The 20911-nt window shown below is 31.8% G+C and overlaps 1 protein-coding gene across 5 annotated transcripts; it reads right to left on the bottom strand.

The window, feature by feature from the left end:
* Positions 1 to 10095: 10095 nt before the first annotated feature.
* Positions 10096 to 20476, bottom strand: LOC142619084 (TMV resistance protein N-like). Of its 5 annotated transcripts, none has more exons than XR_012841440.1 (9): positions 20272 to 20476; positions 19613 to 20118; positions 16568 to 17660; positions 13908 to 14195; positions 12789 to 13664; positions 11841 to 12615; positions 11324 to 11504; positions 11110 to 11171; positions 10096 to 10807 (listed from the first exon to the last, which is right to left on the bottom strand). XR_012841440.1 is itself a non-coding variant. In XM_075792152.1 (6 exons), the coding sequence occupies exons 2-6, from the start codon at positions 20104 to 20106 to the stop codon at positions 12028 to 12030; spliced, it is 3339 nt and encodes a 1112-aa protein (XP_075648267.1). In that variant the 5' UTR covers positions 20107 to 20118; positions 20272 to 20476; the 3' UTR covers positions 11531 to 12027. The 5 variants fall into 5 exon arrangements, 1 of the variants encoding a protein (XP_075648267.1); XR_012841439.1 differs by having other exon boundaries at positions 10099 to 10807; positions 11765 to 12615; XR_012841438.1 differs by having other exon boundaries at positions 10100 to 10807; positions 11727 to 12615.
* Positions 20477 to 20911: the final 435 nt, after the last annotated feature.

Below are 20911 nucleotides of genomic sequence, written 5' to 3'. Positions count from 1 at the left end.
GTATGAGAGAAATATCTCAGAAAAAGGCTGTTATCTCCACATTAAAGATCCTGCACCTACTGCCTTGGCCGCATTAATGGGGAAGTGACCCCTGAACAGTAGAAGGGGCCTTCTGGCCATTGCTTAAGGATCTAGGGGTGAGATTTGTGTGACACGTGGATGAAGAGGCAAGGAGAAGAAGTATTTAAAGAGGGAAGAGAGTAGAGAGGGGGAGGGAGAAAAAAGAAAAGGCTTTTTTGGAAAAGAATTAGAGAAGGACTAAGAACTGTAACCTTTGAAAGGAATAAGAGAAATAATATATAAGTTGTCATCGGCTTACGTCCGAGGAGGTTCATTTTGCCCTATTTGTCCATTGTTTGTAAATACTGTAATATTCTAGCCTGTTTATCAAGTTTCGAACACCACTAAACTAGATTGCGAACCCACACTCTACAAATTTAATTGTTTAAGGCTTATTGGGCCTGAGCCCACGTGTGTTTTTGGATCCAGGTGCAATTGTGCACTTACAATTATAATATAATTTGACCCAAACTCGTAAACTTAAAATTTTAAATTAAATGGTGTACTTTATAGTATATTTCAATGCTCAATTGGAATTTGTTATATCTCCTATTCTTGTGTTTGTTCACTGTTCATAATTTTACATCTATCTTTCAGTCAGTCAATCAACAACACTTTTACCCTTTACTTCTTTAGTGGTTAGTCTAGCACTTTATCCACTCCCCCCCCCCCCCCCCAAGTTTCTTACACCTTTGCTTTATAGTTTTTTTTTTTTTTTTATTATTATTATTATCATCATCATCATCATCATCATCATCATCATCATCATCAATAGAGGTGGACAAAGTAATGAAACTATACCTCATATGTTTTTTTTCAAGTAAAAAAAGAGGTTTCTAGTGTGGAGTGTTGACTCATCGTCATCGACCTCACACTATGTGATGGTAAAACTAACACTACGAGTATCATTGGAGCCTTAATGGAGCTATTGTAGTAAGCACAACACATTCGTTGAAATGTCACTGCTTGAACAGTCTTGAGATTTGGGTTAATTGTCAAATGTTATAAAAAAAAACTTTAAAATATTCAATTTACTCTCTGTATATAAACAAACATTTAATACAATTTGAAAATTCTATTGCTCTTCCTTCTCAATCTTAAACTTTTATTTACTCTTTTGCGCATATAATTGGCATAACCTAATTTGTTTCCTTCTCCGTTTCTAACAATTTTTTATCTACATTGGCTACTAAAAATTCTTTTGCGTATATAATTACCACAATGTGAGATATATGCAGTTAAAACAAGATATTGAAAAGAAGCAAGGACTTAGAAGAGCATAATATATATATATATATATATATATATATATATATATATATATATATATATATATATATATATATATTGGTGGTGTAAATTGTCCTATGAGCATAGGGAGCAAATTGAATATTAAAAAAAAAAAAAATCTTGATAGCTTATGATAACCCCAATCTCAAAGGTGGATTGGATTAATTTTAATTTTAATTTTTTTACTAAAAAATATTATCATTTAGCCTTAAAAATTTTAATTATATACTAATATACTTTTTCTAAAACTCTACAGGTTTAATAATTGATTGTACTCTATTCTTTCTTTTTACGTATGTGTTCATAATTTCAAATCCCCTGCTCTCAGTCAAGTCAACAACTTTTCCTGGGCCACCCTCAAGGAAAGTTATTCCTTTTCCCATTACTTTTTGATAAATCTTAGTGCCACAAATTAATGCATAACTTTGTTGATAATTTTGTCCACAATTCGTCCATGTGGCGAGTTGTGGTTGGTGGAAGGATGATGATGGATCACCCTTCCACCAACCATAACTCGCCACATTAACGAATTATGCACAAAATTGTGCACTAATTTGTGGCACTAGAACTTCTCTTACTTTTTTTGGAGCTTTTGCGTGTCACGAGTTATTGATTACCCCACTTTTACTCCTTTCCTTTTTTGCATTTTCTTTTTCTTTTTCTTTTTTAAATCGATGGTGGAGGACATGATACTTTAGTACGAGATTTTTTTTTTTTTACATATTTATATTTCAAAACAATCCACATGAGATTATCTATTTTACACTATATTTAATTAAAATATTAATTTTCTTGATTTTTCAAATTATTTTTCTTTCTCTACACACAAACACAACAATTATTATCTACTCTCTTCCTTTGCTTTATTGTTCTTTTTTATAACTATTAATATTTTTTAAATCAATACATAAGGAAAGAGCAATTTTGTGGTAACCAGCTATGAAGCTCTGTTTAAAATAATAAATTTCCTTTTTGTTCAAATGGGGTGGGGTGTATGAAAGATTTCCATTTTTAGGGAAGTTTCGCCTGAATCTCCACATTTAGAGAATTGGATAGGGAAAAAGAAAAGATGTTTATTTAAATCGTGGTTTCAAATCACAATTTTAGTTTAAAAAAAAGTATGTGTAAGTGTCATTTTTAAAATTAAAAAAAAAAATTCTTTCTCATTTAGCTAAAGTTTAAGGGAAAATATAAAAATTACGTATGAGATTTAGACTATTGCAATATTTTACAAATTTTATTTTAAATATCCAACTTGCTCTAAGCACAAGAAAATTCCTATTAGATAATTGCCTGTTTAATAAACAATTGGACTCTGCTCTTTCTTTCTCTGTGCGTGTTCACAAGTTCACAGGAATGGGCATCTTCCAGGGAAAAAGAAGACTACATTGTATCAATGGAGATGAAGATAATATTCGATTAAAGAAAAAGCAGAGGACCCACGAAGTTATTAGTGTTTTAGCGTGGCACAAGTCATTGATTCCCCACTTTCTTTGGTTCAAACTATTTTTCATTTTAAAGATTGCTACCTACCGGTCCTACCCATGGATTCCCCACTTTCTTAATCCTTTGTTTTAATTTTTTTTTATTTAAAGTTATTGTTATTTAAATCAATAGATGAGGACAGGGTAGTTTCGTGGTAACCGGTTATGAAGCTCTGTTTAAATTAATAAATTTCCTTTTTATTCAGATGTTGACATGTTGTGGGGGTGTATGAAGTTTCCTCCCTAGTCTTCTCATTAAGATAATTTTAAAATTAAAAAAAAAAATTATTTAGCTAAAATATAAAAATTACTTCTACCATTTTTTTTAGAAAAGTTACTTCTAACATTTTGGTTATCATAGATGCTACCAAATTTAAAACATATATATATATATATATATATATATATATATATATATATATATATATATATATATTCATCAGTTCATCAGTTTTTAGTAAACCGGGTTGGAAAATAAAGTCAAAGATCTAAGAACATTAGGATTTGATAATTGTGACAGATATTGTTTAGAAAGTTTAATATAATATGATTATTATTATTATTTTGGCTAAATATGAAATTGATGATTGTGATAGCTATTATTAAGCATTTATTATAATTGTGATTATATATAAAAAGATATATTCTAGCATTAGGCATTCCAAGTCTAAACTATATAAATGTAGATAAAGATAGTATTCGATTAAAGAAAAAACAGAAAATCCACAAAGTTTTGGCCATTTTGTACTAACTACTACCGCCAACTTTTGTTTTTATACATTGAAATGTTAATAAGCACCGCTTGGTTTTTGGTTCCTATTAAGGGCAAAAAAGACAAAATTTTGTCAAAAAAAGGTAAAAAAATACAAACTAAATAGTATCTAAAAAACTGAAAAAAATGACATGAACTGCACAAAAAAAAAAGAAAAAAAAAAGACATTTTGTCAAAAAAAAAAAAAAAACTGTGGTTAACGGGTTAACACAACCCTTTTATACATAATGATTAATTTCCAACCTGGCTTCAGTTTATATTATGCAGTTGCTATAGTCTCACAACAAAAAAAATAAAAGATATTCACTTTTCTAACAGGTTCAATATCGCTATAGTCTCACATCAAAAAGGAAATATATATATATATATATATATATATATATATATATATATATATATATATATATATTCAATTTTCTAACAGGTTCAATATTGCTAGTCTCACATGAAAAAATTAAAAATACTGCTATAGTCATCATAGCTTCTCGTTGATGTGAGAAAATCATAATGGACACCATCCCAACCTTCATAAGTAATTATGCGACTATTGTTGCGTTGTGCAATTGCTTGGTTGAACTCTCCCTTGTCTTGCTTGTATACCAAACTGGCCCCACATTGCAGCACAAGACAACTCGGATCAGAGCTGTCGGTCTCAAATACGACCTCAATCTGACTGCATTTACCATTACCAACAGTGGCAAACCAATCATCACGAGACAAATACAATAGCCAAATGTGGTCCTTACGGACCTTACAATGTCCTATCTTAAAGTGAATTTTAGAGGCATAGTGACGGTGACACAAATCACCAATGGGCTATCACACGAGCAGTAATATCAGATGTTTCCCATGGAAAGCTGCTTGCATTGAAATGAGCACAGAAAGCGAATCCCATCCACCTACTATTACACCAATTTGGGGGCAGATCTATCCTTGATGAGTTCCGCATCCATTGATGAGTTAACCACCGCGGAATTCTAAAACTGGGAATAATTATCTGAAACTCCTCTTTCTTTTTTGTAGAAGTTTCATATCTAGTTTTTTGACAAAGGAGTCCCTGTACCCCAAAAAAACAAATGATATTCTATTTAACACAGAGAGAGAGAGACAGACAGACAGAGACAGAGAGAGAGATTACCTGTAGGTAATGGTTCAATATTGTAAATGCCACTCCGCCGCTACCCTCATCATACACAGGGGATTCAGGGGAAGGAGGCCGTGACAAAGGGTTTTGTCTACGCAGTGCTGGAGATGGTTTTAGGGAAATACATTTTGCAGCATTTATATATTTTTTACAGTTGATGGAAGCTCTGAAATTGATTGAAGCTTCTCGCAGCGGCCTAAATCAAGAGTTTCGAGTTTCGAAAATTGACTGATGTTTGGAAGACTTTTAAGATTTTTGCAGTAACTTAGATCTAATAAAGTCTCCTGCGTTGAGCAAAGATTATCCGTAATGGACTCCATTTTAGCAGGCATGCTGGGAAGATAGGTAAGAGATACAGAGTTGCAGGTCTAAATGGCTAAGCCTGCTGAGTTGTCCAATAGATGGGTGGATCTCTACCAAGCTATCGCACTCAGAAAGGTCTAGTCCCTCGATCATCGGAACACCTGAAAAGTCAGGTGTCCTGATAAGGTTTTTGGACCGACAAAGATTAATGAACTTTAAGTTCACTAAACGCTGTTACCAAATAAATAAAAAAGGGTTTTTGTTAAACGTAGAAATTAGTATTTGTAGCTACACTTAAAATAAGAGAGATAATTAAAAGCAATAGAAAGGCAATTAAAAATAACAAAATTACCATTACTCCTTCCCAAAGATATTCAATTCTGCTTTCATACAAGTCAAGTTGAACAAGCTCCTTTGGTTGGGAACTAGATGGCAAACATTTTAAAGGACAGTGTCCCCATGAAAGATGCCTTAGTTGATTAGGAACAAAAAGTTGTCTTTGGTCATTAGGAACAGCAAGATATCTTCGGTCATGATACCGGTGGTTTGTCTTCCCAATTATCATCAATCTAAGACTAGACATCTTTGATGATAACACTTCAAAAAGTTCTTCAAATTTAAAATCAATTTTCTTGTCACGAAGGACTATGGCTTGAATTGGTTCTGTTGCCTAAGATTTCAAAACAAAGGGAACAATTTAAATGTGACTAAATTTAAATGTTGAATAACATAAGATGAGAAGAAATATATATATATATATATATATAATAATAAATACCAATAAAGGGAACAATTGCACATAAAAGATTTTGTTTTTTCTTAACTCTAATTAAGATTAATGGTTTTTTTTTAATATGTGTTTTTGCATTGTGTTTTTTTAATTTCCCTTCAGAAAGTCTTTTCTTTCCCTTTTATAGTTTTGATTGAATTTTGATTTGGATTAATACTTAGTTGTTTTTGGAAATAGGAATTTGAATATGCCTATTAGGTTTTTGACTAATAAATTATTATAAAATCTATTTTTTATTTCTTTAGTTTTATTTTAATTTTGGTTAAGTTAATATTGTAATTTTGTGACGATTTTTTTTTATTATGATAATTTCCTTATTCCTTAAGAGATGAGTTGTATATTAAGCAAATGTAACACACTACAACAAAGTTAGAAGAATATGGTTCACCTTAAAAAATATTAATGAAATACACAAAAAATATTAAAATGATTTGTACAGATAAAAAGATTAAAAAAAATAACTGTAAAAATCTTTTCTTTTTTTGGAAAAAAGACAATGCTTGAAATAATTGTTACTTTTTATATATTACACTTCATTGCATAATATTTATATTCCTACGCATTGCGCGAGTCTGCGGCTAGTTTTCTATAAAAACTAAATGATTCTACAAGTCTTCTATTGGGAATAAATTCTAATCTTAGGTTGCTAAATGCAAATGTAGTAGAAACATGGTGAGATAGAATAATGGGTTGTGCTCATGGTTAGTGTAATGAGCATGTGATATGATTGTGGACTTCCTTTATAATAGGATCTTTTGTTACTCTTAGAGCAAACAAAATGACGCCCTTATCCCTACTCAAAATTTTTTCCTATAATGACAATCTTTATCTTTTAACCTCTAAGAAATGCAATGCAATGGCCAAATGATATGCCCCTTTAATATATTGTCTCTAATCAAATAAACAAAGGCTCCTAACCCCTTTAAGTACACGTTTATATGGAATTCAATTGTTTTTAATTGTTTTCTTTTCTCTGTAGGAAAGAACCATCAACCTTAACTAACTAAAAAAAAAAGAACCATCAACATTAATTAGAGTTATAAGAAAGAACAAAAATAGGATAACATTTAACAATTTAAGAAAAAAAAACAATTTAAAAAACAAATCTAAATGGCGTTAACCAATGTGGAGTTTATAGAGAAATAGAAATAAAGATGCTAATTAAAGAATATTGGCAATACCACCAATCCCGTTTGAAGCTTAATCATAGCTCCACTAATTTGCTGACATTCAACTTTTGGCTGGTATATATTGAGGCGTGCTCCAATGCTGTAAAATTCCTTATTGTCTGGTTTTACTTGAATTCCAACAAACTACAAGATTAAATTAAGTGAGAAAATGAGCATAATAATTCTAGTGTAGAAAAAAAAAATATTCCCAAAGATTAGTAATTTGGCATAAATAGAAGAATGTATAAAAAAAATTCATCGAAAAATTGAGAGAGAAAGAGAGAGAGCCTTTTTTTGAATTTTGGCAAACTACCCAATTAAATTAAGTGAGAAAATGAGTATAATGATTCTAGTGTAGAAAAAGAAAAGAAAGGATTCCCAGAGATTAGTAATTTAGCATAAATAGAAGAATGTATAAAACATTCATCGAAAAATTGAGAGAGAGAGAGAGAGAACCTTTTTTGTGAGAGAAAAGCATGCATAGAATGGAATAGATAGTTACAAATTTATAGTAAGAAGGTGTAGATAAGAAGAGACAAAATAAAGGAAGATGAAAAGAAAGAAGAATAATAATATTTATGTAGAGGGTAGTGAGGAGATGAAAAGACGAAGAATAGTATTTATTTAAAAGGTAGTGGAGATATGAAAAGATAAGGGTAGAGAAAGGTTGGAAAAAGTATAGATGTTAAAATAAAATAAAAAGTAAAATTTAAAAACAATGATAGGAAAATTGGAAAGAAAATGATAATGAGGTGGACGTTGATGTGGTTCAATAGGAACGTAACAACAATAAATGCTACGCTTTTAGATATATATATAAATATAGATTCGTTTCAAGAGTAAGCAGAAATGCCCTGTCAATAATCTAATGCATATGCCTTTCTTTCCCTCTCAAGTGTACAACGAAGGCCAAAAAGGCACATACTATACTGCAAACTAGAATAAATGTTGCCAGCCAGGCAGCCACGTCCTTTAACCTTGATGCATGGTATAAAATAATAGTGTTAAAGGGCAAGCATAACTACAGGACATTTCCTCTTGAATATATAGGGCACTTTTATAATCTAAAGAGAATATTACTTTACAAGTGAACTTGTCTGAAACTTTCGAAGACCGAACACAAAAAATTAACGCTTATTTGATACTATAGCTAGATTGATAAAGACTTATAAGCCTTAAAGTTCTGCTTCAAAATTCAAAACTCACTGTCTGATAGACATTTACTCTAATCCACATAGAAGAGAAAAATGTGACAAAGTTACCTGAAGTAACGCTTGTATGCAATCCAATAGCACAAAACTCACTTGAAATTCATCCAAGGAGAAATATTATTACTAAAAACATATAACTCATTATCTGTCTAGCTAGACCTAGATCCCCTTTAAAAGTAGATCTTTAACTCCATTTTCGTTTTGAAACAAGATGCACAGACATGCCACTTGAACAAGTTTCCAAATAACAAGTTTCCAAATCATTGTAACTGAACTAAATACAAACATGGTCAGGCTGATTGAAATGCATGTGCACATCTACTGCCTAACCCTCGAATTGAAATTCATCCAATTAAAAAAAGATAGTCAATGTATAAACAGAACTTAGGCGTAGGGATGGCAATTTAGATCCGGCCCGCGGATACCCGGCCCGGCCCGACCCTAATGGGCCGGATTTTACCCGGCCCGATAAAGAATAGGGTCGGGTATGGGTTTTTTTTTTAAAAACCCGAAGCGGGGTCGGGTTTTATAAAAAAATCCGAAACCCGACCCGAAACCCGCCCCGGATAAAAACCCGGTTATGGAGGATAAGGCATTTTGTAAGAATTTCTTAGTCTTTTTCATTTGTTAGTTGGAGGATAAGACATTTTGTAATTTCCTAGACTTGTGGGATTTATTTTGTAGCTTTTTAAGTGATTTGTTGATTTAAAATCTTAGTTGTGATTTATTGATTTATGATTAACTTATAATTTGGTTTGATTTGGTTGCCCTATAATGTGGCCTAAATGCCAAATTTTGGCATTTGGGCCATGTTAAATGGCTTGAATAGGCTTGAATCTAGGGAAAAAATTTAATGGGCTTAAAAAAAAAAAATTTGTTAGGCTAGATTTGGGCCCAAGAAGATAAACGGGGCCCGTGGAGCCCGTGGGGCCCGGTGGGGCGGGTATGGGCCCCGGGAAAAAACCCGATTAATAATCGGGTCGGGTCTGGGTTCCGGGTCTTGGCCCGCGGGTCGGGTCCGGGTATGCAAAAATCCGACCCGAACCCGACCCGTTGCCATTCCTACTTAGGCGTCATCTTTTGCAGTCATGTCAATCATTATCATCACCAACTGTATATATAATCATCACCAACTGTATATATAATCATCATCACCAACAAGTACATATAAATCATCATCATTATCACCACTGTATGTACATCATCATCACCAACTGCATGTACGTGAAAACCTGAGTTAGTATAATAATAATAATAATTCGTTCAGTACTAATGAGTGTAATTGGAGTTTGATTCCTACCGTTTTGGAAGGCATGACACCAATGATTAGGAAGAATATACATGATAAGGAAGGAAATACTATGAAAAGAACATTGGCATCATCATCTGAAGACATGTCAATTATAATACGTATATATGTTATAATTAAAGGAAGAAAACAATTAATTATTGACTCATTCCTAATAAGTGTAATTAAAGTTGCCTCCTGACAATTTCAGAAGGCATGGCTGTCAAATTGAAATTTTAGGTTAAATTTAATAATTGAAATTCTGTATATTAAATTGTAGAATGACCAAATTTGCAAAAGTCAAATAGTAATTTACCTAAGAAATATATATATATATATATAATGAATTAAACTTGATAATTCCGTTAGTTTAAAATTAAACCTAAACTTTTAAAATTATATCTATTTAAACCATAAACTTTTTTCTTGTTTTCATTGAGAATCTAGCAAGTACATGCACATACATCTTATTTAGAGTGTTGCAGTGTATCATATTAGTGTTGTATTGGTCTTTTTAAGTTATAATTTTTCAAAAATTGTTCATGTCGCCTTATTGTACCCGTAATCATGTCTATTTCCGTGCTTCCCAACTGAGAATAGAAAGGGACCACTACTAACAAGATTTTAATCATTATTTACATTCCACTATAATAATATCATTTACATTATTGTAGCATAATTTTGATATAAAGATAGGCCAAGGAATTATAAGATCATTTTTATTTAGGAAAAAAAAAAAAACACATTCTGTTTTCTCATATTTGTTACAAGAATCTCTCTCAATTGTCCTCTCTCTTGCTTTTGACATCTATAACATCAATAAAAATCCAACTATGCATTCCAAACTAGTTTCGTCAACAAGCCTAATACGTCTCAATACCCACCAATTTTAACTAAATATAGATTTGAGACCTGTTTTTCCGATCTGAAATAGTTATAGGATTTGCAATATTCAAGCTTTACAATCAATTTGAGCATAAATATGGTAAATTACAGTAAGAAGAAGAGGAAAAGGGAGGGAATGGGGTGGGGGGAAAATTAAGTAAAAGGAAAATTTTTTTGTACTATAATAACTTGCTTTTGCCAATTTGTGAAACTTGTTCCATGGGCAAACAGAAATGTTTTTACATTGTAGCCAAATAAATAAATGAGCTTGTACAATAGTCTCTAAATCCGATCGGAAGGAATTACTGGATTTCCAACCAGATAATATGCTCCAAGATAGACATAGGCTCCTTTATGTTGCTAGCTGATTCCTCCAGTGATATAAAGCAACTTCTACATTAGGCTGATATGCTGGTTTATATTTAGAAGAAAGATATTAATAGTATAATGGTTAGGCCATAACTATCAAGTAGGCTAGTCCCTGGAAGAAGATTACTGAACTTGATGAAGCTTTCAAAAGTATTTGTAGACTGTTTAATTGTAAGTCCATATTCTAGAATGAAGACTGAATTAATGCTTATCTGATCATATTGCGTGATTGATAAAAAAAAGAAAAGAAAGTAATAGCTTTTAAGCTTGTCCAAAATTCACGACTCAAGCTCTAATATAGGTTAACTCAAATAAACTGCATGAGAGAAATGTGAGAAAGGGACCTGAAAGTATAGCTTGTAGGTGATAGCAGTTGGCTCAATTGAACTTCACTTCATCCTAATATCTGAAACCATAGAAATCATATCTGATTAGGACTAGAACCCGCCAAAACACAAAAAGATCCAGGCTATATTGTCATTATGAAACAAGATGAAAGGATATCTCACACTAACACATTTACAAATCATCATAATATATAAATTCATTACAACATACCAGGTTTTTTATCCAAAAAAAAAAAAAAAAAACAGTCAGATTGACAGAGACGCTTGTGCACATCAGATAGCAGTAGCCTCAATTAAAATTCATGCTATGAAAATCCTCCTTCCTATTTTGCAGTCAATCAATGTTTGAAAAGAACATTGGCATCATCAGCTGCAGACATGTCAATTATGATCTGTATATATGTAAAAACCTTAGTTAGTATAGTACTATAATTAAAGAAAGAAAAGATTTAATTATTGACTCATTCCTAATGAGTGTAATTAAAGTTGCTTTTTGAGTGTTTTTGAAGGCATGGCTCAAATGATTCTAAAGTATGAACATGTTAAATGTTCAAGACTTAACACTAAAATTAATGCTTATTTGGTACAATAGCTAGATTTATAAAAACTCATACTTCCAAAGTTTTCTTGACAATGTGTCATTTATTTATACCCTCGACGGTTACAGACAGTTATTAGCAGTTGTTCATCCACGTGTCTGTCTATCTTTAGGCTTGAATGAAACTTGCCGTGATGTCAGGTGCTGCTTGTAACTTCTGCAACTACATCACCGCCACTTGTTTTTACTTTCTACACTATTAAATAAATTAATGACTTCCATAGAAACTGCCGCATCTGCTTCCCATATCTTTCTCTATGCTCTCATGTTTACTGGTGTAATCTCCTTGTTGTGCCACTTGTTGCATTCTTAGCTGCTTAGGAAAATTTTAATTTATTACCAACAGAACCCTCGTAAGTATTGACACGGCTATTGCTACATTGTGCAATTGATTGGTTGAACTCTTCCACATCTTCCTCGTATACCAAACTGACCCCACATTTCTGCGTAACCCAGGATGGGTTAGTGGTCTCAAATAGAACCTCAATCTGATTGCATTCACCATTCCAACCAGTAGCAAACCAATCATCACGGGATAGATACAATAGACAAATGTGGTCCGCACCTAATTCCATCCCAAAGAAAATTTCAGCGGCACAGTGACTGTGAGGCATATCACCAAGGGCTATCACGCGAGCTCTAAGACCAGATGTTTTGCCATGCTCCTCAGCATTAGCAATAATAGGCGAATATGATGCATACAAACAAGCACAGAGAGCAAATCCCATCCATCTACTATTACACCAATTTGGAGGCGGCACTATACTTACTGAATTCGACACACTTCGATGTTTTAACCACTGTGGAATTTTAGATCCAGGAATAATTAACTGAAATTCAGATCTAGATCCACCCTCTTTCCTTTTGGTATTAGTTTCAAATCCAGTTTTCCGACAAAGGAGTCCCTGTACCAAGAAAAGCACATGATATAATACTACACTTAACAATACACTAGAGAGGTCTAGAGGCTTATAGCTCAACTAGTGCTTCTTGGTGTTTCTAATGAAAAATGTTTAGGCTTAAAATCTCCCTCCTCAAACTATCAAATTCTCAAAACAGAAAAATCAAAAGAGAGTACCTGTAGGTAATGGTTCAATAATGTAAATGCCACTTCACCTTTGCTCTCATCATTCTGACAACCGAAGAGGGAGCGAGGCTGTAACGAACTTCTCATCCTGAGTAGTGCTGTTGATGATTCTAGGGAATAACAAGCTTTAGCATTTATATATCTCACAGTTTGTGGAAGCTCTGGCAATGATTGAAGCTGCTTGCAATAGCACAAATCAAGAGTTTCCAATTTCAAAAGTTGACTGATGCTTGCAGGCAGTGTGAAACATTCGGTATAACTTAGTGTTAAATATTTTAGCGAGGATAAGCGACCATTAGAAAACATATTCTCTATTGGCCATCTTAATCCAGTTCGACTCAAATCAAGTTCTTTCAAACAATTTATTTTCCACAGGTTCTCTGGCAACTCGACAATTTGTGAGCATCCGGAAAGAACAAGTTTTTCAAGAGACCTCAAACCATCCATGTTGTTTGGAAGACGTTCAATATTTTCACAGTTTCTTAGATCTAATACAGTAAGGGCAGTCAAACACTCAATTGATGAGGGTAGTTTCTCAATAGCAGTCCCACTCAAATCAAGTTCTGACAGGCTTTTCAATATTCCCTCAAATTCTGGCACCTTCCTGAATTTTGAGCAGCCACAAAGCCTTAGAGTTGTAAGAGACTCCATTTTAGTAGTCATTCTTGGAAGATTGATAAGTGAGTGACAGTGTTCCAATTCTAAAACAAAAAGCCATCTTAGTTTCCCAACAGAAGGGTGGATCTCAACCAAATTACTACACCAACTAAGATATAATTTCTCAAGAATCGGAACCCCTTTGAAGTTAGGTGTCTGGATAAGGTTTTCAGAATGTCTGAGATCGATGCATTTTAACTTGTCCAAATTCTGATAAAAAAAAAAACTTGCATTAAACACATAATTTGTTTTTAATAAGACCTCTCCAAAATATGGAGGTAAGGTTGACTACCATAACTTTTCCCAAACCCTGTAAAAGTGGGAGCTTTGTGTATTAGGAATAACCTTTTAAGGAAATTATATTTTATAATGACTAGAGTAAACTCAAATACCCAAAGAGTTTGTTGATGCTACTCCTAAAGAAAAGAAGGATTATAAAAAGAACAAATTTACCTTTACTCCGCGCCAAAGATACTTGATGTGGCTAAATGGTAAATTAAGTTCAACAAGCTCTTTTGGTCTGAAACTGGATGGCAAACATTTTGAACCATAATTAAACCATTCAAGTAATCTTAGGTCATTAGAAAGATGACTGAGGCCATTAGGGATATCCTCATTATCAATTATGAGCAATCTAAGATTGATCATCTTTGAAAAAGGTTTAGAAAAGGCTTCAATGCTCCGGTATTCTTTTTCTAGCTGAGAAGACTTTAGTACTATGGCTTGGATTGCTTCTGTTGCCTAAGCATCAAAAGAGAAAGGATCGGTAAAAATTCACTACAGAAGATAAGAAGACTATAAATACTCAAGTGTGTACTGTATTAAAGGAAGTAAAAATAGCGAGATCCTGAATTTTTCTGATATGTAACCTCCTCTTAACAATTGGTGGAATCAAGTAGAGTAAGGTGGGAAATTTCTCCAATTAGCCCTTTTGGGAAACAATTTAATTTTTGCATCTTCTTCCCTCAACCAAAAAAATAGCCTCGAATATTCAGCCAAATAAATTTTTTTTTTTTAAAGCCCCTTGAATAGTGGACCAAACTTCAAATCATATACTATATAATAAAAATTGGATCTTAGAGGCCATGATTGCATCAAGTGGCTATCAAGTGGCTATCTTCTCTATGCAACAATTATCAAATTGATTTATCATATTAATTGTTATAATACTTGTTAGTATATATAAAACCTAACAGTTTAATTTATTAAAACTCTCTTCATAGAAATAAAAAATTATACTCTGACTAAAATTCTATTTATCTTAATATTTGTTAGGGTGGTATAATTTAGGTAACACTCTATTATCTAAGTTTCAAGAAACTTAAAATACGCTTCAACTAAAATTATATTACCAAAAATTTGAAGAAATTTATAATAAATTTTAATATTTATTTCAATAATTTTAATCATATATCATAGTTTTTATTTTATTTTATTGTAATGTAATAAAACTTCCACAATATATATTGTCCTCAAGTCAAGTGGCCATATGTGTGTATATTATAACAGTTTGAGTTTCAAGTGGTTCACTAATTATTATGATAGTTTTAATAATATTTGTAAATTTTGTTTTTTGTAATTAATATCTGCATCGCACATGCATACCACTAGTTTAACAATAAAAAATAGACTAACTTGCAAAATACCAGTTAAGAGTCACCGGATAAAATAAAAAAAAGTTAGGAGTTTGTTTTTTTTAAGGAATAAGAGGAGAATATATATTAAGAGTAAGACAAATTTAAAAGTTTACTTAAGAATGGATCACCCCTCAAATAAGATCGGCAGTATCCTCCAACCAAACTTTGTCTGTACTAGAATTATGAATAAAAATCCTTTGTTCCATTTTTTGCATTTCATTTTACACTCCACCAATCACAATTTGTCACATAATATTTTTTGTTTTCTTATAAAATAACCAAAGTTTTTTTTAAAAAAAATCACACATGGAAACTTGTATTTGGCATGGTATAAAGTAGAGCACAAAAGGAGGAGAAAATATTTTGTATAAAATGATATCATGTCAGTGATATTAAAATCTAATAAGTGTGAGATATGTCAGCAAAAAATAACTATCTTACTAACAAATGAAAGACATGTATTAGTGAGTAGTTATTTTTATACACGTCTCTCATTTATTGGGTTTTGAATTTTGATATAAATGACGCGATATCATTTTATACAAAATACGTTTTCCAAAAAACGAGGGATAAGGGATTTCTATTTCTAAAATTACAAGCCTATAATCTACAAGATGCAATATTAGCATCATGTTTAACAGTATTGAACCTGAACTTACAGCTTTGAAAATGACGCAATAATCTCTTCTAGTAAACGACCAACAATTAAGGGTCCTATTATTTAATAATAATTTGGATTCTCAAAAAAAAAAAAAAAAAAAAAAAAAAACCTAAAAGATCATTATCAGATTAAGATACCAATCAGTTTTTTGTGTAAGCGGAGATTGAACCCTAGATCTCTTATGTAACCATCAAAAACTTTACCAGTTGAGCTAACTGGAACCCATTTAAAGTATTATTCTTAATTTCGCCTTGAAATTCATAGACTAAGATTTGTTTTTATACCATACATTAATTAATTTATTTTTTGAGAAAAATCATACATTAAAATTAGGAAGGTGCAATTCTTTATGATAATAAGGAAGGTGCAATTCTACCTTCTAGAAATTCATGACCAAGGGAAAAAGGAAAACAATCTAAAAGGAAAAGAAAAGAAAAAAAAATGAAAAGATGAAATTACAACATTATTTTTAAAGTGATGACAAAAAATATAGCCTTTTGTTTTAGTTAGTAATCAAGAGATGAAAAATTGGTTGATTACATCAAGAAAGATGAATTCAAATTATATATATAATAATCACACTATCACATTATGTTTTCAAAATATAAGATCTAATTATAGACAATATACTAGCATGTTAAATGAAAGTTTGTATGTTATATTTTATTATCAAAGTACCTAGGCAATTACATATATGTTGGATGGTTTGTTTGTTTTTTTTTTTTTAAGAACAAAATTTTTGACTGAAATTGTGTTAATATACCAACTAAATATTGTTTGCTGAAATAAAATTCTAGCTTTGTCATTGCTCTTACCGTTCCTCTCGTCAATACATGAACCAAATCCTTATAAAGCCATATCCTGCTGCACTTTCCAGGCTCTCCACGAGATTCTCGATGAACAATTTCTCTACCCATATCTTGTAGTAGATCATGCATCCACAACTTCTTTCCTTCTATGGTCAAGAGAGATTTATTCACTAGAACACTTACACCAATTCTCGCATCAAAACCACAATTCTCTAATATTTCTATTACTCGATCTTTCATCTCACCTCTAAAGAAACATGCAATATCCAAGAATATCTCCTTCCACATTTCCTCAAGTCCATCATAACTTACTTTAAGTATATCAAATATTTCTCTCTTAGGAATTTTTTTAAAGTTGTCCAACGCACTTTGCCATTCATCCATTGTTCTTCCAATCAAAAAGGAACCCAAAGTAACAAGAGCTAATGGAAGGCCTTTAGCATAGTACACAACATCTTGGGAGAGCTTCATATAACCTTCTTTGGGTTGCTCATTTTTTAAGGCTTTCAAACAAAAAAGTTTTAAAGCATCATCAATGTTTAGTGCATTAGGCTTATATATTTCATGCACTCCATGCTGAACCAACAAATGTTCATCTCTAGTTGTTATTATTATCCAACTTCCCAATCCAAACCAACTTTGCTCTCCAGCCAAGTTTTGTAACTGGTCCAATTGGTCAACATCATCTAGAACAACTAGAACTTTTTTATAACAAAGCTTATTCTTGATCATGTCAACTCCTCGATAGACGTCCCTTATCTTTATATTTCTTTCCTCCAAAATTTCTTCAAGAAGTTGTTGTTGTAATAGATGCAAATCACCTTTTTTGGATATTTCTCTAACATTAGCAAGAAAGCTAGAACCTTCAAAATGATTATGGAACATATTATAAATAACTCTAGCAAGAGTTGTCTTTCCCAAACCTCCCAAGCCACAAATCCCAATCATCCAAAAGTTGTTCCCAAGACCTAAATACAAATTGATCAATTTCTCTACTGAAGAATTTATTCCAACCAAGTCATTAGTAATGCATGAGAAACTTGAACTCAATTTATGTAATATCACTTCCACAATATGTTGGATAAATATTGACTCCTGCCTGTGGAAAATATAGAATAATAATTACGTGATTGTCCAAACCAAACTTAAACCCTCAGGGATGGAACAAAAATACTAGGCAATAATACTCCTTGGTCAAACTAATATGAAGTCATTAGCTCAAGCAATGTGAATAGAACCACCCATATAAGAATTGTAAGATGATATCAGATATACATAGTTTTTGTTATATTAAATTGAAAGAGACCCATCGAATTTCGTTAATAACTTGTAGACAATTGTTGTTCGGTTGTTCCTTCCTAAGACAGTGGGCCTTCCTATTCATAGAACCAAAAAGAAAAATGAAAAAGCATACAAGAGGGAGAGATTTTACAGCATACTCATTCGAAATTTTGTTGTTGATTAAATTTTTACTCTCTCTCTCTCTCTCTCTCTCTCTCTCTCTCTCTCTCTCTCTCTCTCTCTCTCTCTCTCTCATAGGATTGGATATTGGAGTTGGAGGAAGAAGAAAAGGGGAAAGGAAATTGGTGGATAAATTTGACCGTAAACAACAAAATCTATTAATTTGGAGAGAACTTTAACTGTTCCATTTTAGTCCAAATTTTAGGGCTAGAGTTTCAACCTATGAGGTTTGTTTATAATGATTGTGTTCTTTACTATTAAACCAAGACACCAATCGGTTTTTCATGTAAGCATGGATTGAACTACAGATCTCTTATTCAACTATCAGAGTTTTTACCGGTTGAGTTAATTGAAATTGACAGCCATTCATTGTCCCTTGTGTATGTGTTTTGTTTCTTAAAAAAATTAATAATACAAAACAAACAATCAAACTTTTGTGTATTATAATGTGAAATAGCCAAACCACAAAGGGTAAATTGTAATTTATCCAAAAAATATAATAAAGATAATAAACAATACTAACAGATTTACAATTTATATAAATTTACGTTCTTGAATAGTGTAGTTCCTTTTAATTGCAAGGGTCTCAAATGAAATTATAAAAAGAAAACTCTAGCTTTTACTTTAAAGAGAGATAGAGAGATTAAGGCCGGCCCAAAAAAGTTTAAGGCTCAAGGCTGACTGTGAAAATTTTAAAGGGACCTTTTTATATCAAAACATTACTTAAATAATATTTAATTTATTTTCTATTTCAAATCTAATTCTTACTTGTTAATATGACTAATTCCCCCATAATGAGCTAATGATACTGTATATTTTACAATATAGATTTTACAAACTGACGAAGTGTCATCAAATTTTTTTTTTTTTAAAGTTACTCAAACATTCATTTATTATATTATTTAAGTAGTACCAATCATATTCCTACCATATCAATTTGTAAGTTTTTTGTCATACAATTTGTAGCAACTTTAGCATTTTTAGTTCACATAATGATGACTTGGTTGTATTTCTATTAAATTTTTTTTTTTTTTTTTGTGGAGAAAATATTAAAGTTACTATAGATTTTATTACAAAAAACTTACAAACTGATGTGACAATGAGGTATTACTTCAACAAAAGAATAATTAGTATATCAATTTATAAGACCTATCTAGTAAAACTTGTAATAAACGGGCATAATTCTAAAATTTTGAGCCTTCTTAACAGTGGAAAAAAGGAACATATAGCTCTGCATATATTTTTTGAATTAAAAAAATAAAATAAAATAAAATAAAATAAAACAAACAAACAAACCTTATTGCCCTATATTTTGGGCCTTTCTATGTTAGGGGGCATGAAAGACAGAGTGACTGGGAAGTATAAGCACCTCCTACACGGAGTCCTAGAATATAACAGCATAATTTTAACTAGTATATGTAATACCTCAATCTTTGCATATTATTATACATTCCAATAGCTATTTATATGCTTCATGGTTTGTGAAAGATCGTTCATATATTAATATTGTAAGAGGTATATATATAAACTTCATGGTATATGAAAATATTGTTTATATATTCATAAAAACAAATTTCTCATGGAAATTACCTATCTTGTAAATGCCAACCAGAGAGATTGGCCACTTCTCTCAAAGCAGCCCTCCATGTTTCCACCATCTCCATGTTCTCTTTAAAACATTCTTCATGTTCGTTAAAAGCTTGTCCAAAAGGTCCTGTTTGTTTTCGTACATCAGATGGATCCACATCATAGAAAATTGGCAAAATTGTCAATCCTCTATTTTTCATGCATTTGACGATCTCTGCAAGTTCTTTTAAGCACCATGTCGAAGATGAATAGTTTCTTGAGAAAATGACAATAGCAAACCTCGATTCTTCTATTGCTTTCCAAAGCTCTAGTGAAATTGGTTGTCCTCTATCAAGTTCTTCATCGTCCCTAAAGGTCGAAATACCCTTTCGTTGCAAAGCAGCATATAGATGATCTGTAAAATTTCTACGGGTGTCCAAACCTCTAAAGCTAAGAAACACCTCGTATTTCCTCTTAGGTGTTGAAGAAGAAGAAGATGGTGCTCCTTGAGTGCTCATGAAAATTTTAAACTATAATATAGATAGAAAAAGAAAAAAGTTCATTCAATTAAAACTGAAGAGAAGGAAAGTAAATTAAAGAAGAAAAATACAATTTGATGTGAATTTTTCATTTTGAGGACAAACTGAAAGGAAAATAATAAAAGTGATGAATATGTGACTTACAGATTTGGATTCGATATCACAGTAGTAGTGATTGTAATGCTCGGAATCCTCCTGAAACAAAGCCGGATCCAATTCTTTTTAGATATAGGAATGGAATCTGTGCTTTCTTTCTCCGTGTGTTTGTGTTCACAACTTCGTTATCCTCTGTTTTAAGTCAAGTCAACAACTCATCTGCGTCTTAAATGCCTATTTTCCTCTGTTACTGGCTACTGCTACTTTCCCAATCCATTCATTTATCTTTTTTACTTTCTTTAGAAAAATATATAAATAAATAAAAGGACAGACTAATTTCGTGGTGATCAGCATGAACCTTTAGTGGAAATTTCCTTTCTACTCAGAAGTTTCCTTGCTATTCTTCTTGTTCGGACTTCGGATGATTGGTCTTTTTCTTTTTTTATTCCTTTTGTTCGGACTTCGGATAATTGGTCTTTTTCTTTTTTTTATTCCTTTAGAAAGATATACGGTGTATGGTTCAATTTTTTTTTTTTTTTTTTAGAGTTTCATCCAACAGTGTCCGCTCTTGATAATAACTCTTATTATCAAACCAAGACACCAATTGGTTTTTGGTATAGGGGGATTGAATCTTAAATTTCTTATTCAATCATCAAAGACTTTACCAATTGAGCTAACTGGAACCCAC

Source organism: Castanea sativa, chromosome 12 (assembly GCF_040712315.1).
Source record: "Castanea sativa cultivar Marrone di Chiusa Pesio chromosome 12, ASM4071231v1".
NCBI lineage: Eukaryota > Viridiplantae > Streptophyta > Magnoliopsida > Fagales > Fagaceae > Castanea > Castanea sativa.
This window is presented reverse-complemented; position numbering and strand designations above follow the sequence as displayed.

What these genes read in the sequence shown, in the direction of transcription:
- LOC142619084 (XM_075792152.1), bottom strand. Translation starts at nt 20,106, where the DNA reads ATGAGCACTCAAGGAGCACCATCTTCTTCTTCTTCAACACCTAAGAGG. An exon ending in ATCTTTGGCGCGGAGTAAAG is followed by an intron (nt 13,665 to 13,907) that starts GTAAATTTGTTC and finishes TTTTTTTATCAG; the next exon opens with AATTTGGACAAGTTAAAATG. An exon ending in TATTGAACCATTACCTACAG is followed by an intron (nt 12,616 to 12,788) that starts GTACTCTCTTTT and finishes TTCTTGGTACAG; the next exon opens with GGACTCCTTTGTCGGAAAAC.